This window comes from Chiloscyllium punctatum, chromosome 17, assembly GCF_047496795.1.
Source record: "Chiloscyllium punctatum isolate Juve2018m chromosome 17, sChiPun1.3, whole genome shotgun sequence".
Lineage (NCBI taxonomy): Eukaryota > Metazoa > Chordata > Chondrichthyes > Orectolobiformes > Hemiscylliidae > Chiloscyllium > Chiloscyllium punctatum.
This window is the reverse complement of record NC_092755.1, coordinates 63,301,570-63,322,286: the sequence shown is the minus strand read 5'-3', so window position 1 is coordinate 63,322,286 and position 20,717 is coordinate 63,301,570. Positions and strand designations below refer to the sequence as shown.

General features: G+C 38.9%; 1 protein-coding gene across 4 annotated transcripts in view; it reads left to right on the top strand.

Annotated features, from left to right (window-relative positions):
- fbxw8 (F-box and WD repeat domain containing 8) overlaps nucleotides 1-18,251 on the top strand; it is a 168,184-nt gene extending 149,933 nt beyond the window's left edge. For 3 of the 4 annotated variants that reach the window (XM_072587321.1, XM_072587320.1, XM_072587322.1), the window contains 3 exons: nucleotides 14,172-14,345; nucleotides 15,384-15,500; nucleotides 17,566-18,251. In XM_072587321.1, the coding sequence (XP_072443422.1) occupies nucleotides 14,172-14,345; nucleotides 15,384-15,500; nucleotides 17,566-17,707 (433 nt within the window). In that variant the 3' untranslated portion in view covers nucleotides 17,708-18,251. Of the gene's footprint in view, nucleotides 1-14,171; nucleotides 14,346-15,383; nucleotides 15,501-17,565 lie in introns of those variants that run through there. The other variant, XM_072587323.1, reaches the window with a different exon arrangement.
- The last annotated feature ends 2,466 nt before the right edge of the window (nucleotides 18,252-20,717 follow it).

The following is a 20,717-nucleotide window of genomic DNA, read 5'->3' as shown; positions in this document are numbered from 1 at the left end:
TTGAATTGTGGCACAAAGCCAAAGTCTAATGGATTTTTCTTTGCTTCTGAGGAGCAGACTTTTAGCTCTAAATTGTGGGTGCAGTTGGCAGCCCAGTCCCACAGTAGGTGTCAGATTATAGGGTATAGTTCGCTTGCCAAGGAAAGAATACTTATGCCCGAGGAGCAGCTTGCCGAATAATTAATTAATTGTCAAATTACTTTATGAACTTTAGATTGATTAATTCTAGAGCACTTTGCCTGACAAATTCTTACAAATGAATAATAAAAGCTTGTGTTCGTCTTTGTATTTAAATTGATACAGCTTCTGCATTAGCAGATGTGAGAGTCTGTAAAAGCATTAGCCCTGTGATGAAGCCTTGTTGTCTTGTTTCCCTTGATGAGTTTCCTACAGGGAATGAGATTTGATTTTGTAAGTAGTTTTGGAAAAAAAAATGGTTTAGAATGTGAGAATTGTCGTCATGTTGCAGAGCAAAGACTGATACTAGAAGGGAATTGGAATGCAGTGATGGATTGGGAATGCAGTAATCTCTGAATGCTGTTGCATCAAGTTTTACATGTTCCATTGTTCACAAAAAGAGTGACTTTTTTTTATCAGCCATATACAGTATATGATGTTAAAACTCCTGCAGTAAATTGGTTTTCTTTAGAAATGCTATTGTACTTATTTATTAAAAAGTAGATATTGTTGCTGGGATAAAATGAATATTCTTCATTCTTCATTTCCAGATATGATCCTCAGTTGTTCAAGGGTCACCAAATCACAGCTAAATGTGACAGACCATTGACAAGCTCAAATTTAATCTCAGTCAGAATGGGAATCAGATTCCATCTATGACTCTGTGGTGTTGTTCAGAACCACCTGTTAGCTGTCTAGCCAACTTAGTTAACAGGCCCCTCTCTAATTGACTGTATCAAAAATGTATATTATTCATAGCATCCAATGTAATGCCTTTGGTTTGTGCTGTGTTGTTGGTTTCAGTACTGAGTCTAATACAATGTCATTCTGACACTGCTAAAGTCATGTAGTTGTTGAATTGTGTGGTTTCATATGTAGTCACTGGCTTGCTCTGGAGCAATGGTTTTGCTACTGTAGTAGCTAGTGAGGGGAGATAGGTCTAAGACAGATGCCAGAGGTAGTTTCTTTACTCAGAGAGTAGTAAGGGTATGGAATGCTTTGCCTGCAATAGTAGTAGATTCACCAAGTTTAAGTGCATTTAAGTGTCATTGGACAGGCATATGGACGCACATGGAATAGTGTAGGTGGGATGGGCTTCAGTTTAGTATGACAGGGCGGCGCAACATTGAGGGCCGAAGGGCCTGTACTGCACTGTAATATTCTATGTATGCAGGTAGAACAAAACAACAATTTAAAACATAGTAATGTAACAGATGTAATTAAGTTCTTTTTTAAAGTTAAATGCTTTGATTTACAAAGTTTTGCCTGAATTAATTTTAGAATGCACTGTCCTGCCAACCATGTAATTTTGCACTCTGCCCCAGTCCTTTCCCAAACTTTGTACCTGAATTTCCTTCTACGCTAAATAATCATCTACATTTTCGTCCCTTTTTTTGCATTCACTGAAGTCATTATGGATGTGAACACATTTGTTTCCATGGCTTTCAAGTGGTTCCTAAAAAAGTGGATAGTATTTGATTGATACAAATGCATTTACTGCATCATTTGGTAAGATTGTTTTGAAATAAAAGACTGACCTACAAATCTGAGCTCATCAGCTTCCCTCTCCTTAGTTTTTCATCTTGATCGTCCCCACCTTCGCTGTGGCCTTTTCAAATCCTCCCACTTCCCATATCCCACCTTGGTCTAGATTTTCCTCCATTCTTTAACATCCTTTGACTTGAAAAAATGTTGAGATGTTATTGGTTTAGCTTTCTCTAAATGCCAAAAGATTTGAAAGCGTCATATTGGTCATGTAATTAAAAGACATAATGGTACAGATAAGAAAGGAAGAAGGGGTGAAAATGGTCTTCACTTGTATGAAATAGCTTATGAGAGGCTGAACACCCTCTTTATAACACACTGTAATTTGACAGACAGTAACAAACCACTCTATCCTTCTAGTCTTCTGAACATTCTTGATACCCGGGACACCATGACTAGATATTACTCACCTTCCAGAGACCATGTGAAGAACTTCTGACACACCCAACAATTATCCATATTGTTAAATTTCCTGCTTTTATAAGATGTGACCTTTGCCCCCAGCCAAGAACTGACCCAAGTTCCTTTTGATAACTTGCAGGGAGCTAGCACACACTGCGCAATGCAGCAACATATTCCAGAGGCTCACTACAGTTTTGGAAAGAAAAACTGTCCAATGCTTAGTCTATTTCTACTCTCTATACTTCACTTATTCGTATCCAATCTACCAATATATATGCATTCCAGCTGTTTCCCTTCTATACTTTCAAGTCAACTCTGAGTCTATACTGTTCCAAAGTAAATAGACTCTGCTCTTTTAACCCTGAGAAAATCATTTTCATTAGGCATGACATCCTTCTGTTGACTCCTTTTTTTAAGGGCATTATATCACCCACCAGGTGAGGGGTCCAAAATTAGACTTTGTGTGCCAGATACAGATTAATCAAGGACATAGGTAAGTATAGGTTCACTAGATTGATTCCAGAGATAAAGGGTTTGTCTTGTGAAGAGAGAATGAACAGTTTAGGTTTGTACTCTGGAGTTTAGTAGAATGACAGGAGATCTTATTGAGGTATATAAAGTGTAAAAGAAGATTGATAAAGTAGATGTAGAAAGGAAGTTTCCTTATAGAGTCATAGAGATGTACAGCATAGAAACAGACCATGCCAACCAGATATCCCAACCCAATATAGTCCCACCTGCCAGCATCTGGCCCATATCCCTCCAAACCCTTCCTATTCATATAGCTATCCAGATGCCTTTTAAATATTGCAATTGCAGTAGCCTCTACCACTTCCTCTGGAAGCTCATTCCATCCACGCACCACTCTCTGCGTGAAAAGGTTGCCCCTTAGGTCTCTTGTATATCTTTCCCCTCTCACCCCAAACCTATGCCATCTAGTTATGGACTCTCCCACCCAAGGGAAAAGACTTTGTCTATTTATCCTATGCATGCCCCTCGCTTTTTTTAAAAATTAGGTTACAGTGTGGAAACAGGCCCTTCGGCCCAACAAGTCCACACCGACCCGCCGAAGCGCAACCCACCCAGACCCATTCCCCCACATTTACTACGGGCAATTTACCATGGCCAATTCACCTAACCTACACATTTTTGGATAGTGGGAGGAAACCAGAGCACCTGGAGGAAACCCACGCAGATACGGGGAGAATGTGCAAACTCTACATAGAGAGTCGCCTGAGGCGGGAAGTGAACCTGGGTCTCTGGCGCTGTGAGGATGCAGTGCTAACCACTGTGCCACCGTGCCATTCACGTTCCAGAGAAAATAGCCCTGGCCTATTCAACCTCTCCCTATAGCTCAAATCCTCCAACGCTGACAGCATCCTTGTAAACGTTTTCTGAACATTTTCAAGTTTCACAACATCTTTTATGTGGAGCAATCTAGAACGAAGAGGTTTAGGGTAAAGGGGTAGCAGGTTCAAAACACAAGGGGAAATTACTTCCCTCAAAGAGTCATGAATCTGTGGAATTCACAACCCCAGAGTGTGGTGGATGTTGGGACGTTGAGTAAATTCAAGGAGGAGATAGACAGGTTTTTTTTAGTTAGTGATGAGTTGAAGGGTTATGGATAGCAGGCAGGAAAGTGGATTTGAGGCTCAGTTAGGATCAGTAATGGACATATCAGATGGCACAGCAGGCTCAAGGGTCTCAATTTCCTGCTCCTTGTTCTTGTGTTTGAAGTTTTTTTTGACATGAATGAAATGGTGCTGTCGATAGAATTCGATACATTCGTTGCACATGAACAACATCGGCAATAACGAGTCAGCTGGGAAAATATTGCAAAGTCAAAACAATGAGATTCTTGCTGTAGAGAAAAAATGTCCATTTTTCTAGTGAGCAGTGAGAAGCCTATTTGCATGCATTTTCATATCATCATTATCTGTTATTTCCAAATTTCTATGAATTTGCTGTTCCCCCACACACTGGGGAGAAGCTAGATAGCAACAATTCTGAAATAAAAAGTCAAAGCAATACCTGGCAACTCCAGCTCACGGCTTGCTCCTCTGAGCCTCCATCATGGCCAACATTCCCCAAAATTTCAGTCAAACACCCCATAGACAGAGACCATCTGCACTTCCTGTCCAGAGGTTGGCATCAGACGCACGCCAGTCTCACAACATCATGGCAAAAGTGAGGACTGCAGATGCTGGAGATTAGAGTCAAGATTAGAGTGGTGCTGGAAATGCACAGCAGGTCAGATAGCATCCAAGGAGCAGGAAAATCGACATTTCAGGCAGGTGCCCTTCACCAGTAATCAGAATTCTTGACTCTTTCCACATAATGTCATGTCACCAGCTCACATATGATACAGGTTAGCTCTTTAATCCTGTACTTTGCATCTCACTGATACTTTTCATTATAATTCTGTTGTGAGGCCACTCTTCACTCACCAGTCAGGACTGACATTCTAAGTCTGTAAGTAGACTAGACCATTGGTCTATCTTGGGGATCTGTTCATTTGAATTCAAGGCAAGTTAGCCGGAGCCGGCACAATGGTCAGCAAATTGAGGAAGTCAGTTGTGGGGATAAAATACAGTATGTTGGGATGCAGAGGGGTAACAAGTGTGACCAGGTGGGGGTAGCTCACCATATATTTGGGAGATGATGGTGCATTGGAGATTATGGTTTCCTTTGTGGGGGTGAAGTGTATCACCATAATTGTGGCTTCAACTGGTGGACTGGGATTCAGGAGTAATGGTGGATAGAAGATGGCAGAAGACTGAAATGGAAGAGTTGGGTGGAAAAATGTCTCAAAAAGATTAAAGGCATCTCAGAACTGATGGATTTGATAAAGAGTGCAAGAGAAGAGGAATGTGAAGGTTTGTATCATAGAATCCCAACAGTGTAGATGCAGGCCATTGAGTGCACACTAACCATCTGTAAAGATCTCACCCAGACCCACCACCTTACCCTGTTCCTGTACTCCTGCATTTCCAATGGAAACTCTACCTACCCTGGACACTATGAGCAATTTAGCATGGCCAACCACCAAACCTGCACATCATTGGATAATGGGAGGAAACTGGAGCAGCTGGAGGAAACTCGTGTAGACACAAGGCGAATGTGCGAGCTCCACACAGGTAGTCACCCAAGGAAGGATTCCTGGCACAGTGAGATAGCAGTACTAACCACTGAGCCACTGTGTTGCCTCTTTGTTGGATCAGCAAGGTTGAGTCTGCGACTCTCAATGAGAAATGCAACCAGCATTGCCTTCCAGCTTCATCCAAATCGCAAGTGAGCAATGTAGATGAAAAATGACTGCCTTCGAACCTGGATTAAGTGTTTTCTTTCTGCTGAGGATCCAAGCTGTATTTGTGAGCAGTGTGGCTGTTCAAGGGCCAATTGTATTTGTCAGGTACTTACAGTGTACAGGTTTAAGGTATTTGTAATGATAGCTTGTCACTGCATGCATTTCATGTTCTATGTTGAATATTAATCCTGACCACAAGTAATCTTGACGATGTCATTGATCATTGTGAAGCAGAAGTAATCACAGATGACCTTAAAGGTGTCACAGTTTACAAAGACAGTCCAAGCTCTCATAGACTGCTCGAGGGTCTGGACTAATTTTCTCCCTTTTACGCTGTAAGTATTTACCAACGTGTTCTTCTATGCAATGCTACTTCTCTTGAGTAATGGAGTGTGTGTTGGAGGTGGGGTAATGAAGAAGAAGAAGGATTTCAGTAGTCCTACCACACTTAAAATCTCCTATTGTATATTCACTACATAGCTTGTGCTACCTACATCACAATAAGGTTCACAATGTCAAAGTACAGGCATTCCATGACCCTCTTTGTCAGAGTCCTCCATGTCCCATTGCACAGATGATGAGGATCATCATCTAGGGACCAGGGACTTGTTCTATTTCTGATATTCCCCACTTAAGATCTTTGGAATTGTAACCAAAGGATCCAGTTACAGCAAGATTATCATTACTGTGGCAGAGGTGCAACAAAGGCACAGAGAAATGTGGAGGAACAGATGTGTCAGCTAGTCCAGGACCTGTTGAACAGCTGCCCTGTGAAGCTTTTGCAGCTGAAAGTCCCCTTCAGATGTGGACGAGGTGCAGAAGACCCAGAGTCCTTTGTCCTCCATACCATTTCTTCCAGACGAGTAAATATATTGCTCCTGCAGACCGAGTATGTCCCAGGACACTGTCACAAAACTGTGCCATCTGCTGGAGCAGGACTTGCAACCTGAAGGGATGGGTGATCATCATATCCCAGTGTCTGCACCTAATTTTTATGCAACTTGAATGTTTCCCAGATTCTACGGGGATTGTGCATGGGATCTGTCAATCCTCGATCCACAGATATACTACAACTGCTACTGATACAATTTGTGATAGATCACACCACTTCATCTCAATTTCTGTTACTATATCAGTGCTGCAGCCTAGACAGTAATCTTTGCCAACATAGCTGGTTTCCCATGGTGCAGGACACTATAGATTGCACAGATGTTGTGTTGAGTGCTCCATATCATAATGACTTATCAACAGAAAAGGGTTCCATCAGTGTGCAAGTCATCTGTGAGCATCGGTTTCTTAAGTATCTGCACCAGATATCCTGGAAGTTGCCTAAATGTCTGTATCCTTGAGAATGTGGGTGTTTATTTCCAAGGCTAGATGACTGACTCCTGGGAGACGTGGACTCCCCTCTGCAACCATGGCCGATGATTCTCACAACATGCTGACTAGGACAATGTAATCCATTCTTCCATGAGGACCGATATCAAGAAATTGATTGGCATCCTGAAGATGAGGTTTCCATCAGTCTTAGAGGATTTGCTTTACATTCCAGATATAACATACCATATCATTCTTGCATACTATACCCTGCATAACTGGATTGGACACTGAAAACAGTGGCAACGTTTCTCTGAGGAAGAAAATGAGGACGTTCAATTGGAGGAGCATCACCTTCAGCATATCAAACCAGACAAGACTTAATTGACACCCGCATCGAATAGATCTGAGGTAGGTGAAGTGATGGAGTTAATCTGTTTTTGGAGAGGCAAACAGCTTCTGCTTATTCCAGCTTTCCTTGTTGCTCAATAAAAATTAATTTTTTTCAACTGTTTGAAGGTTTTCTCATGTCATGCTCCCACAATTAACAATAACAAGACATTATGCTACACTGAGCATTAGGGAAAGAGTACCCCTTCTTCCGAAAGGGTTGTACCTAAGACTGTAATCTGTAGGAGAGAAATAGGCTATTCAACCAAAACAGTCTCCTCTGACAGTCAATAAGATCATGGCTGATCCAACAATCCTCAACTCCACTTTTCTGCCTTATTCCCAATACTCATGATGACTTTAGTGATTAAAATCTGTCCAACCTAGCCTTGAAAATATGACCCAGACTCTACAGCCCTCTGTGATAAAGAATAATACAGATTCACTACTCTCTGAAAGAGCAAATTACTCCTCTGTCTCTTTTGGGTGACCTCTTATTCTGTAATAATGGTGCAAAAGGGGGAATAGACTGTAACTTCATTTTTGTAGATGCAGTTACTAATACAATTGATCAAATGAGATGATGTAAAATGTGAGATACAAATGTCAGATTCTATTTCCTATGAAATGCCATCTGAAAGTCCTCTTTTACCATGTGTACTGTGAAGGGCTAATCATGCTGTATAGCTGGCATTTAAATATGGCGCTGGTGGCAGAATTTTCTTAAGGTTCCTGCTCTGGTGAGTTCTGCTCTTGGTCAATGTGCAATGGCACCACAGTACATGTCTGATAAATACAGAATGAGATAAGTTGCAAAATTGCGAAAGATAACACACTCAGAGAAATCTCTTCAAAACTTCCTGAAATTGGCACTGCCGACATTTGGTGAAATTCAGCGTGCTGTTTCAAACAAGGACAAAATAATGTAAAAGCCAAAAATCTGAAATCAAGACAGATAGTAAGCTGGAGAAACTCAGGGTACACAATATCTCAGAAAAGAGACCTTAACTTTTAAGGTTGTGATGACCCTTCGTTAGAAGAGAAGTAAATTAAAAGTAGAATATATTTCGAGCAAGTAGGAGGGACAATGTGAAAGAACTGAAGGTGTCTCTAATAGGGTGGCGGGCAGGAGAGATTAAATGACAAAAGACTTTGTTATACAAAAGCCAAATGAAGTAGACTTGGGCAGCACAGTGGCTCACAGTGCCAGGGATCTGGGTTCAATTCCAGCCTCAGGTGACTGTCTGTATGGAGTTTTCACAATCTCCCCTTGCCTGTGTGGGTTTTCTCGGTGCTCCGGTTTCATCCCACAATCCAGATATGTGCAGGTGAGGTGAATTGGCCATGCTAAATTGCCCTTAGTGTTCAGGGGTGTGTAGGTTAGGTGCATTAGTCAGAGATAAATGTAGAGTAATGGGAAATGGATTGGGTGTGGTATTGTTTGGAGGGTCGGTGTGGACTTGTTGGGCTGAAGGGTCTGTTTCTACACTGTAGGGATTCTATGAATTCTTTCAATTTTGTATTGTATTTTCTGCTCACGGTGCAAAAACATTGGAAAACCATATGCAGATTGGGTGGGACACTTGGTACACCTTCAGTCAGTCCATAAGCATATCTCAGTGCCTTTTTTGTTCATTATAGGATGTGGGTGTTGCTGGCTGGACCAGCATGTATTGCAAGTCCCTAGCTGCCCTTGCGAAGGTAGTGGTGAGCTGCCACCTTGAACTGTTGCAGTCTATCTGCTGTAGGAAGACCCACAATGCCCTGTGGGAGGAAATTCCAAGATTTTAACCAAGAAATTGAAGGAGTGGTGATATATTTTAAAGTCAGTACAGTGAATAGCGTGGAAGGGAACCATGTATCTGCTGCCTTTGTCCTTCTACTTGGTCATGGGTTTGGAATATGCTGTCTGAGGATCTTTGGTAAATTTCTGCAGTGCAAGTGTATAGATTGTACACACTGCTTCCACTGACTGTCAGTGGTGGAGGGAATGGATGCTTGTGGATATGTGCCAGTCAAGCGGACTGCTTCGTCCTAGATGGTGTCAAGTTGCTTGAATGTTGTTAGAACTGTATCAGTCCAAGCAAATGCAGAGTATTCCATCACACTCCTAACTTGTGTCTCGAAGATGGACAGGCTGTGTGCGTCAGGAGGGGAGTTATTTGCTGCTGTATTCCTAGACTTTGGCCTGCTGTTGTAGCTACTATCTTTATGTGGTGAGTCCAGTTGATTTTCTAATCAATGGCAACCCCCAGGATATTGATATTGGGGGAATTCAGTGATGGCAACATCATTGAATGTCAACAACAGTGGTTAGTTTGTCTCCTTATTGGAGATGGTGACAGCCTTATTGCTTGTCTCTAAGCCTCCACCTCACCCCTGCTCTGTCTTTGATCTGCTCCAGATTTCCAATGAAGTTCAACAGAAGCTTGTGGAACAGCATCTCATTTTGGAATGTACATTTGTGGCCTTCTGGACTCTAAACTGTTCCATAATCCTTTGTGTTGCACTCAGCTGCTATGCAGTCATTCACACCTCATCTGGACACATCCTTTGTTTCTTTGCCCTACCCATTGCCACTTTTAGCTTCTGTACAATTAAACCTTTATAATTTTTATCTCTCCTGCCCTCCACCCTTTCAGACCTTCCTGTTTGTACTTGATTACCTCAAAGCTCATTACCTTTTGTGGTCGTAACACTAGAATATTTTTTTCTCTCAAACAATTTCAGTACTATTCCCGATAAAGAATTAATATATTCTATATCAGTTCTGTCTATATACGCCATACTGCATTAGTTTGCATTAAATGCCATTTGCTATTGTTTGACCCATTCCCCTAGTACACTTGTTCGAAAGAATCATGTCAGAAAACTATACTTCTCTACAGTTTGAACATTCAAACAAGTTCTTGTATCATCTACAAACTTGCTAATTATATCATAATATTGCTTTCCAGGTCCTTAATAAAATTAATTCTGAACAATAATAAGGCCTTATACTGATCCACAATAATTGACTACAGCTTTTCTTTAATTTTCTCCCTGCCTGATCTCTTTTGATATAGCAGCTGAGGGAACAGGTTGGTTACCCTTCTAATAGTGTGTTACCACAGTCTGTTCATTGCTAGAAGGTCCTTTTGAATGGTTCCTGCCATTCCAGAAAACCTAGATTTTAACAAGACAAAAGTTTCACTACATCTACGAGTTTTTTTTTAAATCCTAACAATTGTTGTGTTTCATCTGGTTTCAGTTCCAGTCTCTCTCTCCCCTCTGGAGGGTGAATTTGCCATAATTCCAGGAATCTGTGACTATTGAAATGTTCTTTTCGGATCTTTGTCCAGCTGGATCATAAATTATAGCTTAACAACTGCTGGTGCTGTGTTGTGGCTGAAACCTGCAACACTAATAAGGATTAGGTTTCCTTACATTGAGACTGTCCACTGGAGTTAAAAGTGCTGCTTAAGTTTCTGTCTGACTCAGAACTCTCATGGGCATTTCCATTCTTCTTCACCACTAATTTAGATTTAAGAACCCCACAAAAAGAAAAATAAAGCCAACAAAAATGAGAAATGTGTTTAAAATCAACTTGTTAAAATCAACTTGTTAAAAGCATCAGAATTAAGATTTTTCTTTCCAATATCTTTTTAGAACCAATTGAGGGGGACTTTTCTGCAGTTAACTCACTTGATGGGGATTACGATTTTGGAAATTGAAATGCACAGACAATGTGTGTGGATGTTTTGTGAGAATCTAAGAAACAAATCAATAGATGTTTTATGGACAACTATGACAATGGATGCAGAAAGCAAAGAACCAATGAGCCCCACCAAACAAGATTTCATTATTTGTAACTTTGACTTTAACAAAAATCTGATTCAGCATAAACTAAATTAACATGTAAATAACGGTTAGTACAAACTATGTATTTTGCTCAGAATTGGAGACATAGCGAAGATAGAAAAATCATCAGATCTAACTCGTCCACTCCCTGTATGACATCAGTGTTGGCAACACAGTTCTTTTAGTTCAGATATTCCTCTGGCAAAAGTGCAAGCCCATTTCCTTCAAGGGCTTAGCCAGACAGCAGTGTGCATGAAAGCAGAGTTGTATTGTACAATCTTGCACACAATGGCACAGGTCATTGTGGAACCTTTTCAACTCTGTCCTCTCAGCATGGTTCAGCTGATTCTGGAAATTCAGTCAGTTGGAAATAAAAGAACTAGTGGCAACAATCCTATATTCCTTCCAGCTGTCTGACCCAGCTTGCAGACTGCCTCCTCTATTCAGTACTTCTTTTTCCTCATTTTCTGTCTCCCACATGGCCTGTATAATTTTAACTTTGTGTTTATACAGCTTCCATGTCAAATGTTATCCGGTCCCACGAAGCAGCTTTTATCATCCAAAATTAATATTGGTCTTTTTACAAATGATACAAACTCTTCAAGGAGTGTGTTTGGAAAGGACTTTTTTTTAAATACACGTAATAAATTTAACTTCTTACAGATTTTCATTTTACTGGTTCTCGTTCAAAGGCTGTCATAAAATAAAAACAACAAAGGAGTAGTCACAGAAGACCCATTTTTGAAGAAGGAATTTTTTTTACTACTTTTTGAACACAAGTTTAAAAATCACTAACATCTGGCAGTATGGTTAAAAAAATCAGTTTGAACAGTATGGAAAGATTCCATTTTTCATTTAGTAAAATAAACTTGGAAACTGGTAACAAAGTGCCCCAATACATGTACAAAGTAGGAATTATTGAATGGTAGTATTCATATTAATGACTGTTATAACAAGGTGGAATTTTACACCCCAAGAATACACTTTTCCAATTGCTGTGTGGAAGTCCACAATGAATCAAACATACCAATCAGGGAAATTATTAGAAGCACTTACCCAGTAATCTCAGAATGCAGTGACTTCACTTGAGGCTTTTGTTCTATCTCAAAGATGAAGAGGAGAAGCAGACAACATAACAGTAACATAACTGAATTCCACTTTGGCTGCCTTGAGAACACAAAGCATAAAGTGTACGTCAAACGGTTTTTTTTGTTAAGTAAAATTATGATTCAAGCTTACTCTCAAATTAGATAAAAACATACCTTAAAACAGTGAACTAGTGCAGTTGGTTCCTTATAGTAGCGTGGTGGATTAGAGGTAATGTTACTGGATTAGTAATCCAGAGGCCCAAGCGATTCCTCCACAACGACTGGGTAGGACTTAATTTCAATTAATTAATAAATCTTGGAATAAAAACAAAGTTAATTAATGTCCTGTAAGAGTATAAATCTGCTGTCCATACCTGGTCTGGTTTACATATGATTCCAGAATGACAGTAATGTGGGTGACTCCTATATGCCCGTGAAATGGCCCACACAGTTAGAAAAGGGCTCCCCATCACCACCACAAGAGCAATGAAGGATGTGCAACATCTGCTGGCCTTATCAGTGAAACACATCCCTTGATTAAAACAAAAATTTGATCATTTTAACCACATGTATTTATATTATAGCTGAAAATAGGTTTATCACAATGATTTAACATTTTAATAAGTGTCCAATTCTCTACCACAATGATTCTCTGTGAACAACTGGGGAATAGGACTTTCCAGGGGCTCCACAAATTGCTAGGTAAGAGCTAACTGAGCAGGACTGGCTTTATGGTTGAATGACATGGACAAATGTCTAAGGCATCATGATCAGGGCTTGGATCTCACCTAACCACATAGTCAGTTAAGGGAACCCACCTGAGCTTTTTAACTTAAAAGCCATGTGTGGCAAATGTTAATGGAGTCTTGGTTTCTGCACTGTCGCTCAAGGAAGTACACAAAGCTGTCAAATAGTCACATATCATCCTTTAGTGGGTCTACCAGTGCTTTGCAAGACAACTGAATAAACTAAATTCTATTTTTAATTGCATGTGTTTTTTTTAAATGAATGTACTGGGGAAACTACATTTTGCAATTCCATACACTTGTCCATGATAAAAAAAAACTTTTATGTAGAATGATTTATGATTGTCATTGTCAAACATCACAAGACAGACCATCATTGTAGTGAGAAATTATCAGACCCATCTCACTGATATCTGTAAATAAACACCCATTTTCTTAGACATACAGCCCTCCCATATTAATAAGTATTACATATTATGCTTTTGAAGGGGTCTTTGATTCCTGATCAATTCATAAAGGGGTCCTTCACTTAACATTGATCAACCCTCGACGTTTTCAAAGTAGAAATTTTTTTAAATCATTGGTCAAGATTATGATAGCTCAACTCACATTCAATGAAGCTTATAATAAAAAAAAAATCCCTTCTTTTCTTGTGTTGTTCTGGATGATTTCAGGCAGATTGTATTGATGCAGCCAGCAAAACCTCAAGACCATCTCATTCCACTCAGCTGGTATCAGTGATAAATCTTTTTTTTGGGGCTATTTGCAGTAAGCTTACACATTTTTATGCATGAATATACCTTTCATATTGGCACTAAAGAATCATTAAAAAGTAAATTGTAATGAAACAGTAATTTCTAAATAATCAATTCTCACTAGGAATGAGGGGATGCTGCCTTTGAATCACTGACCAGTTTTCTGAGACATATCAACATAGCTTGTAGTAAACACAAATACCAATTAAAACTAACATTTTCAAAACTAACATTTCACTATATGTTCTTATGATCCTGCGGAAAACATCAGCGGTTTTGCGTAGATCCTAAAATACAGAAGTGGAGTTTGTACTTCAGGAAATTTATTTTGTGATAAATCCATAAAACTGTGGAGGTAATCTTACTAATCAATAGAGTTATTTATAGTTTGAGATACTTATGTAACATGTGTAAATTCTGATGAGGCACAATATTCTCTTCACAGAATGTCATTACTTGAGAAACAAGGATTTTATTAAAAAGACATTGATTATCCAACAAATATGTGGAAGTAAAGTTTTCTGAGTTTTCTTTTGCCATCAGTCTGTACACAGTATTCTGTTTTGGCCCTGGTTTAGCATGTCTCAACTCTTCTCTTTTTCAGGGTGAGAGTATATGACCTTCGGACAAGTAAAGAAGTGATATCGCTCTATGGCCATCAACTGGGCGTGTCATCAGTACAGATGGATGATTGGAAGATAGTCAGTGGTGGCGAAGAGGGATTGGTCTGTGTGTGGGAACAACGAATGGGAACTAAACTCTGGGAAATGCATTCGAGGTATGAGTTTTTTAAAATCGAGGTAAATGGTCATCAGCTGTTTCTGTGGATTGATCACAGAAGAAAAACATTTCAGTTGTAACAATTTGTTCACTTTGCATAAGACAATTGCAAACTCAAGTTTTGAGTGTGATTTTCTAAAACCTGCCAAAGATCCTTTCCTCACTTGTAATTTTTGAGTGGTTAGTTTTATGCACTTGTGACATATCTGGATGATGTGAAAATGTGTATCATGTAATGAAGTGCAGTTTTTATACAACATAATCAAATGGACAAAAACAGATTATTAACTAGTTAATGGTTTTGTTGTTTTTGATTGATGATGGAAAGGAATATTGATCAGGACACCAGGAAATTACCTGGTGCTTTTTAATTAATGTCAGACAATTTCTTTAATACATACAAAAGTAACTTATCCAAAGAACAGCATCCACGTTTCATCCTCAGTGCAACCCTCTGATGATGTTGAATCAATCTCAAGTGGAACTTGAACACAACCATCTTGTCAAATTTCTGGCATCCCTTCCTACTAACACAGACTCTTTTCAAGAAGATGTACATGTTAGAAGGAATTGTAAGATACTAAAAGAGAACAGACCTGTATTCAATTTTTATCCCATGGACTCAAAGAACATTGCAGCTCGCTCTACTGCTTGCCTGAGGTCAGTTCAGTACAGCTTATGAACCGAATTGAATCCGTCACCTTCAAGATCTCCATGGATCATTGAAAATATTTGCTGCACTACTTATAGAATTAACAACAATTAAAATGATAAATTTTCCGAGGACATGTTTAGATTTTAGTATCTAGAAAATCAAAGTAAAAACAAATTGAGTGTAAAAATTTTAAAAGCTGGAAATCTTGGGGGAACAAAAGTGAAAATAACAAGATTAAATATTTGGAAGAAAAAGATCAATGTTTATCCTTCTAGATACTGACTAATGTGATAAGCATTTTCATTTCTGTTTCACAGATGGAAATGATAATTGCAGCTCCAGATCAGGGAATTCACGCTAATTTTATAATTATTTTTCCAGACATCCCGTACGACACCTACGTTTTGGTGCACATACACTGGTCACTGCAAATATTCCTAATGAGAAATATCCAAGAGGAGCCAGTATCATGGATGATGATTTAACAGCTCATCGTAGGTAAGGCATATCTACAATACAATCGTGCATTATAGAACATAAAATAGTACAGCACAGAACATGCCTTTCAGCCCACAATGTTGTGCCGACCACTGATCCTCATGTATGCTCCCTCAAATTTCTGTGACCATATGCATGTCCAGTAGACTCTTAAATGTCCCCAATGACCTTGCTTCCACAACTGCTGCTGGCAACGCATTCCATGCTCTCTCAACTCTGTGTAAAGAACCCGCCTCTGACATCCCCTCTATACTTTCCTCCAACCAGCTTAAAACTATGACCCCTCGTGTTAGTCATTTCTGCCCTGGGAAATAGCCTCTGGCTATCGACTCTATGCCTCTCATTATCTAAACCTCAACTGGGTCCCCTCTCCTCCTCCTTTTCTCCAATGACAAATGTCCGAGCAAGGATTTCCTTATTTCCTTTCTTGAAGAGAGGAATTACATTTGCCTCTCTCCAGTCCTCAGGTACAACTCCAGTGGAGAGCGAGGATGCAAAGATCTTCACAAGTGGTGAAGCAATTGCATTTCTCGTTTCCCAAAGCAGCCGAGGACAAATCTGGTCCGGGCTTGGCGACTTGTCAATCTGAATGTTTGACAAAATTTTCAGCACATCAGCTTCTTCTATCTCTTTCTATTCCAGCATGCACACCTGCTCTTCAAAGGTTTCATTCACGACAAAGTTTGTTCCCCTACCTCCTCAGACTCCATACACAAATTCCCTATGCTATCCCTGATCGGCCCTACTCTTTCTTTAACCGTTCTCTTATTCCTCACTTAAGTGTAAAATGCCTTTGTGTACATAAATATTGAAAAGCAGGGCAGCATTGTGTAACCCATCGAAATAGAATTGTCAATGTCATCTTTATTTAAAAATAATAATCACAGTTTACCTGTAAGTGTCTGTATCCTGTGTCAATCATGCTGCAGCTAAATATTGGAATCAAGTTTGTATTAAGCTCAAATAAATTGAATGGATGTCTGCTTTCTTCCAACTACTGTAGTTGTCCTCAGTAAGTTTGTAAGGTCTTAATCCAGGTGCAGGTTGTGCTACTTGGCATGATAAAATTTCTAATTTGGCAGTAAACTGTTAAAGTTAGTCATTTCACTTTGAAACCACAATGGCGGGTTTTCTGTGAAATAGAAGTACCATATCCATGGTAACAGTAAAAGATAGAGGTTCTTTCTTCTGTTGTTAAGACTGAAAAGTATTGTTAAAGTAAGTAGTTGATTTCAACTTTTGGGTAATCAATTAATGGAACACTCATTTTGACAGCAAAGATGTCCTCATGATTTTAGATTTTGCTCTCAATTAAATTTGGCAGATAAACTCTGAGACTTCAAAAAGCATCTCAGTGCAGCTTGTCAGAATGAGGCCTCAGAATAAGACTGCGCAGCAGTCAGTGTCATAGAATATGTGTGAGGGGATGGCCATGGTCTCTGAGGCTGGGTATTTTGAAACATTGGCGATATCTGAAATTATTTATACTGTTTGAAAGCACACACAGAACTTTGACCAGTTCCACCCAAGAGTGGAAATCAGGGCTCTGTATGCTGCAAAGGACCCTAATTGAACCACATGGCTTGAAACAGGCAGGTGCTTTAGAAATTCAGCAACAAGCCCATTTCAAAACTGACAGTGTTGGCATCGTGAAGAGATTACCAGCACAGTTTTTGAATTTGTAACTACCCATTTTGCATAAAATGGAGGCATTCAGAATTGATTCCACTTTGTGCAGACTTAAATCTGAATTTTAATTATTTTTGACCTTGGGTATAGTCAGTAAGGCAATGTTTTGTTTTGTAAAAGCAAAAAAATGCAAATAACATACTTTCTCTCTCTTTCAAATCCACTCACCCTCACGATGAACAACAATGTCAATTATAAAGAAGTCTAATTTTAAAACACACTTTCCTATGCTAGTTCTTTAACAATACGTTTGATCATTGTACAATGTAATAGCAAATTGCATGTTGATTATAATTTACAGCGGATGAAATGATGAATTTGCTGAATAAAGTTTAACTTTTTTTAAGATCGTTAACTGCCGATTATTGTTTTTCAGGCATCGAGGAACTATTTATGTCTATGACTTCTCTGTTGATAAATCAGCTCCTGTCTTACCAATCTGTCGTTCTACCTATGATGAAGATGTTGGCTACAGTTACAACATCGCACTTTCGATGCCTTATGACCAAATCAAATGAATATCGTCACTTCATGAATATATTGGTTTTATTACAGTCATATAGTAATTCTGGAAGTATGCTTGTAATCGACCTACACTTTCAGATGTAAAAATATAATACTTCTCAGGAGAGGTCAAAGGAGGCATGCAGGGCATTGGATAGACAAATGAACCAGAAATGACCCTTGGTCCTGAAATTCCTCAACAACTTATCACCAAACTTTGAAGAAAAATAACAAATAATCATTTTTAGCCATGCTTCCGTGGCTGTTCCAATTTTGCACCTAAATCACAATGGGAGATCTGTCCTCACCTTTAAATATTTTTCTTTCTTTTCGTTTCTCTTTGTTTCTGATGATAATTTGGATTAGAGAAACTGATTACATGTATGGTAAAATGAGGACAGACACTTTGACTTCAGATTCAGTTACATAATTTGCAGGATGCAGTATATAGATAATGCAGAGAAAGCAGAAGATGTACTATTTGTGGAAAACACTTTATTATTTTAAGTATTCAATAAAGCTGCCATTTTGTGGCTGGTGCTTTTCTATTTTTTTAAATCACTGCTCCATCTCAGATTCTGCAGATGGTAATCCCTTTTGCTATACATGTTGGAGGATAAAGCTCCTTTGGTGCAGGGTAGCATCCCTACCTGAGCCAGATATTTTGGGCTCCAGTCATGTTCCAGGACTGAAGGGCCAAGGAAGATATGTTCAAAATGCAACCGAACATCGATCTTCTAACATCTACCAGTGACAAGTGGTAAAAATTGGAGCCTCGACCATCTCAATTCATATCGCTGTGAACCACAACATGCACATTGTGACAGCACCTCTGACTCCTTGCGGAGGGTGGCTGGCTCAGTTGACTGGATAACCAATTTGGATCATTTTAGTGACAGCAGCATGGGTTAGCTCCCAGTTCCAATGAAGGTCAAACAGAAACCTGCTTCCTAGCCTTTACCCGTAGTGGAGTTTGCAGTGCCATGGATCAGACCTGCCTTTAGGCAGATAACCATGCATCAGGCTGGAGATACAAAGTCAAGTAGATGGCAGGGTGAGGAGGCAGACCGTACTCATCACTCTCCTCCACTGGTATTTTACACATTCTGGGGTGGCTTGAGGGCAGTGCACTTGCTGTTAGCCCTATTAGGGCCTTTAAGTTATCACTAATAGCTGATATGGCTGATATTTTATTAGCAGCAAGTAGATATCTTGTATATAGATAAGGAAAGCAGAGCAGTAGGTGGGAAGAGGATTTGTTTTGATTAAAAATGCTTCTCCTTCTCTTCAGCTGCCATTTTAAATTTAAATTGTTATGATGGTGTGATTACATATTGAGGCCTCAAGTTCATATAGCTTTCATAGGTAAAATAAGTTGTGCATACCTTGTGCTCCTACTGTTGTCTTCTCTGCTTGTGCTTAGAAAGCTGCAGTCCTCTAACGGACTATGATGATTAGACATGCACCACCGTACTATCAGCCCCTTCGTGCCTCGGTTATCAGCGTTCAATATTATATTTGAGCAAAGTATAAATCATAAATTCTGGTTCATCCAGTGATGCGCTTGTTTGGTTTGTTCCTTCTTTAATTAAAAGAACTACCGGGACTAAAACAATTTTAATCAAAATCTTCTGTACAAATATTCTATTTAACTAAGAATATAATATTTTTAAACAAGATGGAGGCAAATAATTTGGCTCATATTGGTATGGATGTAATCAGATTGAGAGTATTTACATAAGCAATACTGAATGAGCAAGTCTTAGATTTGATCGGTAAAGTCAAAACCAGACTCCTCTGGCATTCAATACTTTATGTAAATTAGATATCAAAAAAGCTTTAAAGATTTAAATATTAATGCAGTTTATCACCAATAATCAATCTCCTTTGCAATTTCTGCATTTTTTTGTGATTCTCATAAAATTGGGTGAGACATTTTGTACTTATTTAAATTCTGTTCTTTAAAAAATTAATATTTGTATTTTACAATTATAAAACAGTTAGTTTTGTGGCTTTTTAAAAAAATTTAAGCTACATTGAAACAAGTCCAGGTGTTAATGATTATAGTTTATCATTATTGTTCTGGAAATGTGTCTTAAAATATGATTACTATTTTAAAAGAGTTACAGTGTATTCTGCAGAACTGGAAACCATTGTTGCACTTTCATAGAAAGTAGACTTCTGGAATCTATGAAACCACTCTTTTTGTGCATTTATGTTGTAAGCATTCAAAGGAAACTCTTTTGAGCTTATTTTTAGTGCAATTTGGCACAAACTGTAATTGTGGGAGGACAGCTAAGAAGTACAAGTTATACCTGATACAACATACTCTTAATTCAAAGTTACTTAATTCAAGTTATTTGATAACTTTTTTAACAGGTAAAATTCTCACTTTGCTTATTTAAATATCTTGATTTGAATTTCAGAGTTAATTCTAATATTTGTTAACATAAACTAGATGAGTAATCAGCTGTATACTGTAATTATTTGCTGACTATTTTTTGTTCATACTACATTAATGATGCCAGGGATCTTAATTCACAGGAAGATTGTTGTACAACAAAACCTAGGAAAATGTAAGTCACAATGAGTGCTGATAAGCCAAAGTAGCATAAAACTGCCCTCAACCTAAAATGAAGACCAAATAGATAAAATGAGAAAAATACAAAGTGATCTAATATGTAATCTAATCTTGCAGTTCAAATAGCAAATACAAGTATACCAGGGTTCACTCTTACAGTTTATGAGATCACTTAAATCCCTTGATCATATTACAGCCGTGAAATAGCTCCGTTCTGTCTGAGATCTATGCATTATACTGTTGTGAGCTTTTATGTCCAGTGGGATACAGTGGCAGATTTCAGTTCATCACAGTCTTTCATATGTGTGGCAGCCTGAAAAGGTGTTGAGTATTGTATTTGAATTTTTCACTTGCATAATTCTTCCCCCCCCCAACTGATTTAATAGTTGCTGGACAACTTCCTGTCTGTATTGCAAGGTCATGGTTCGGAAGGGTAAATAGTT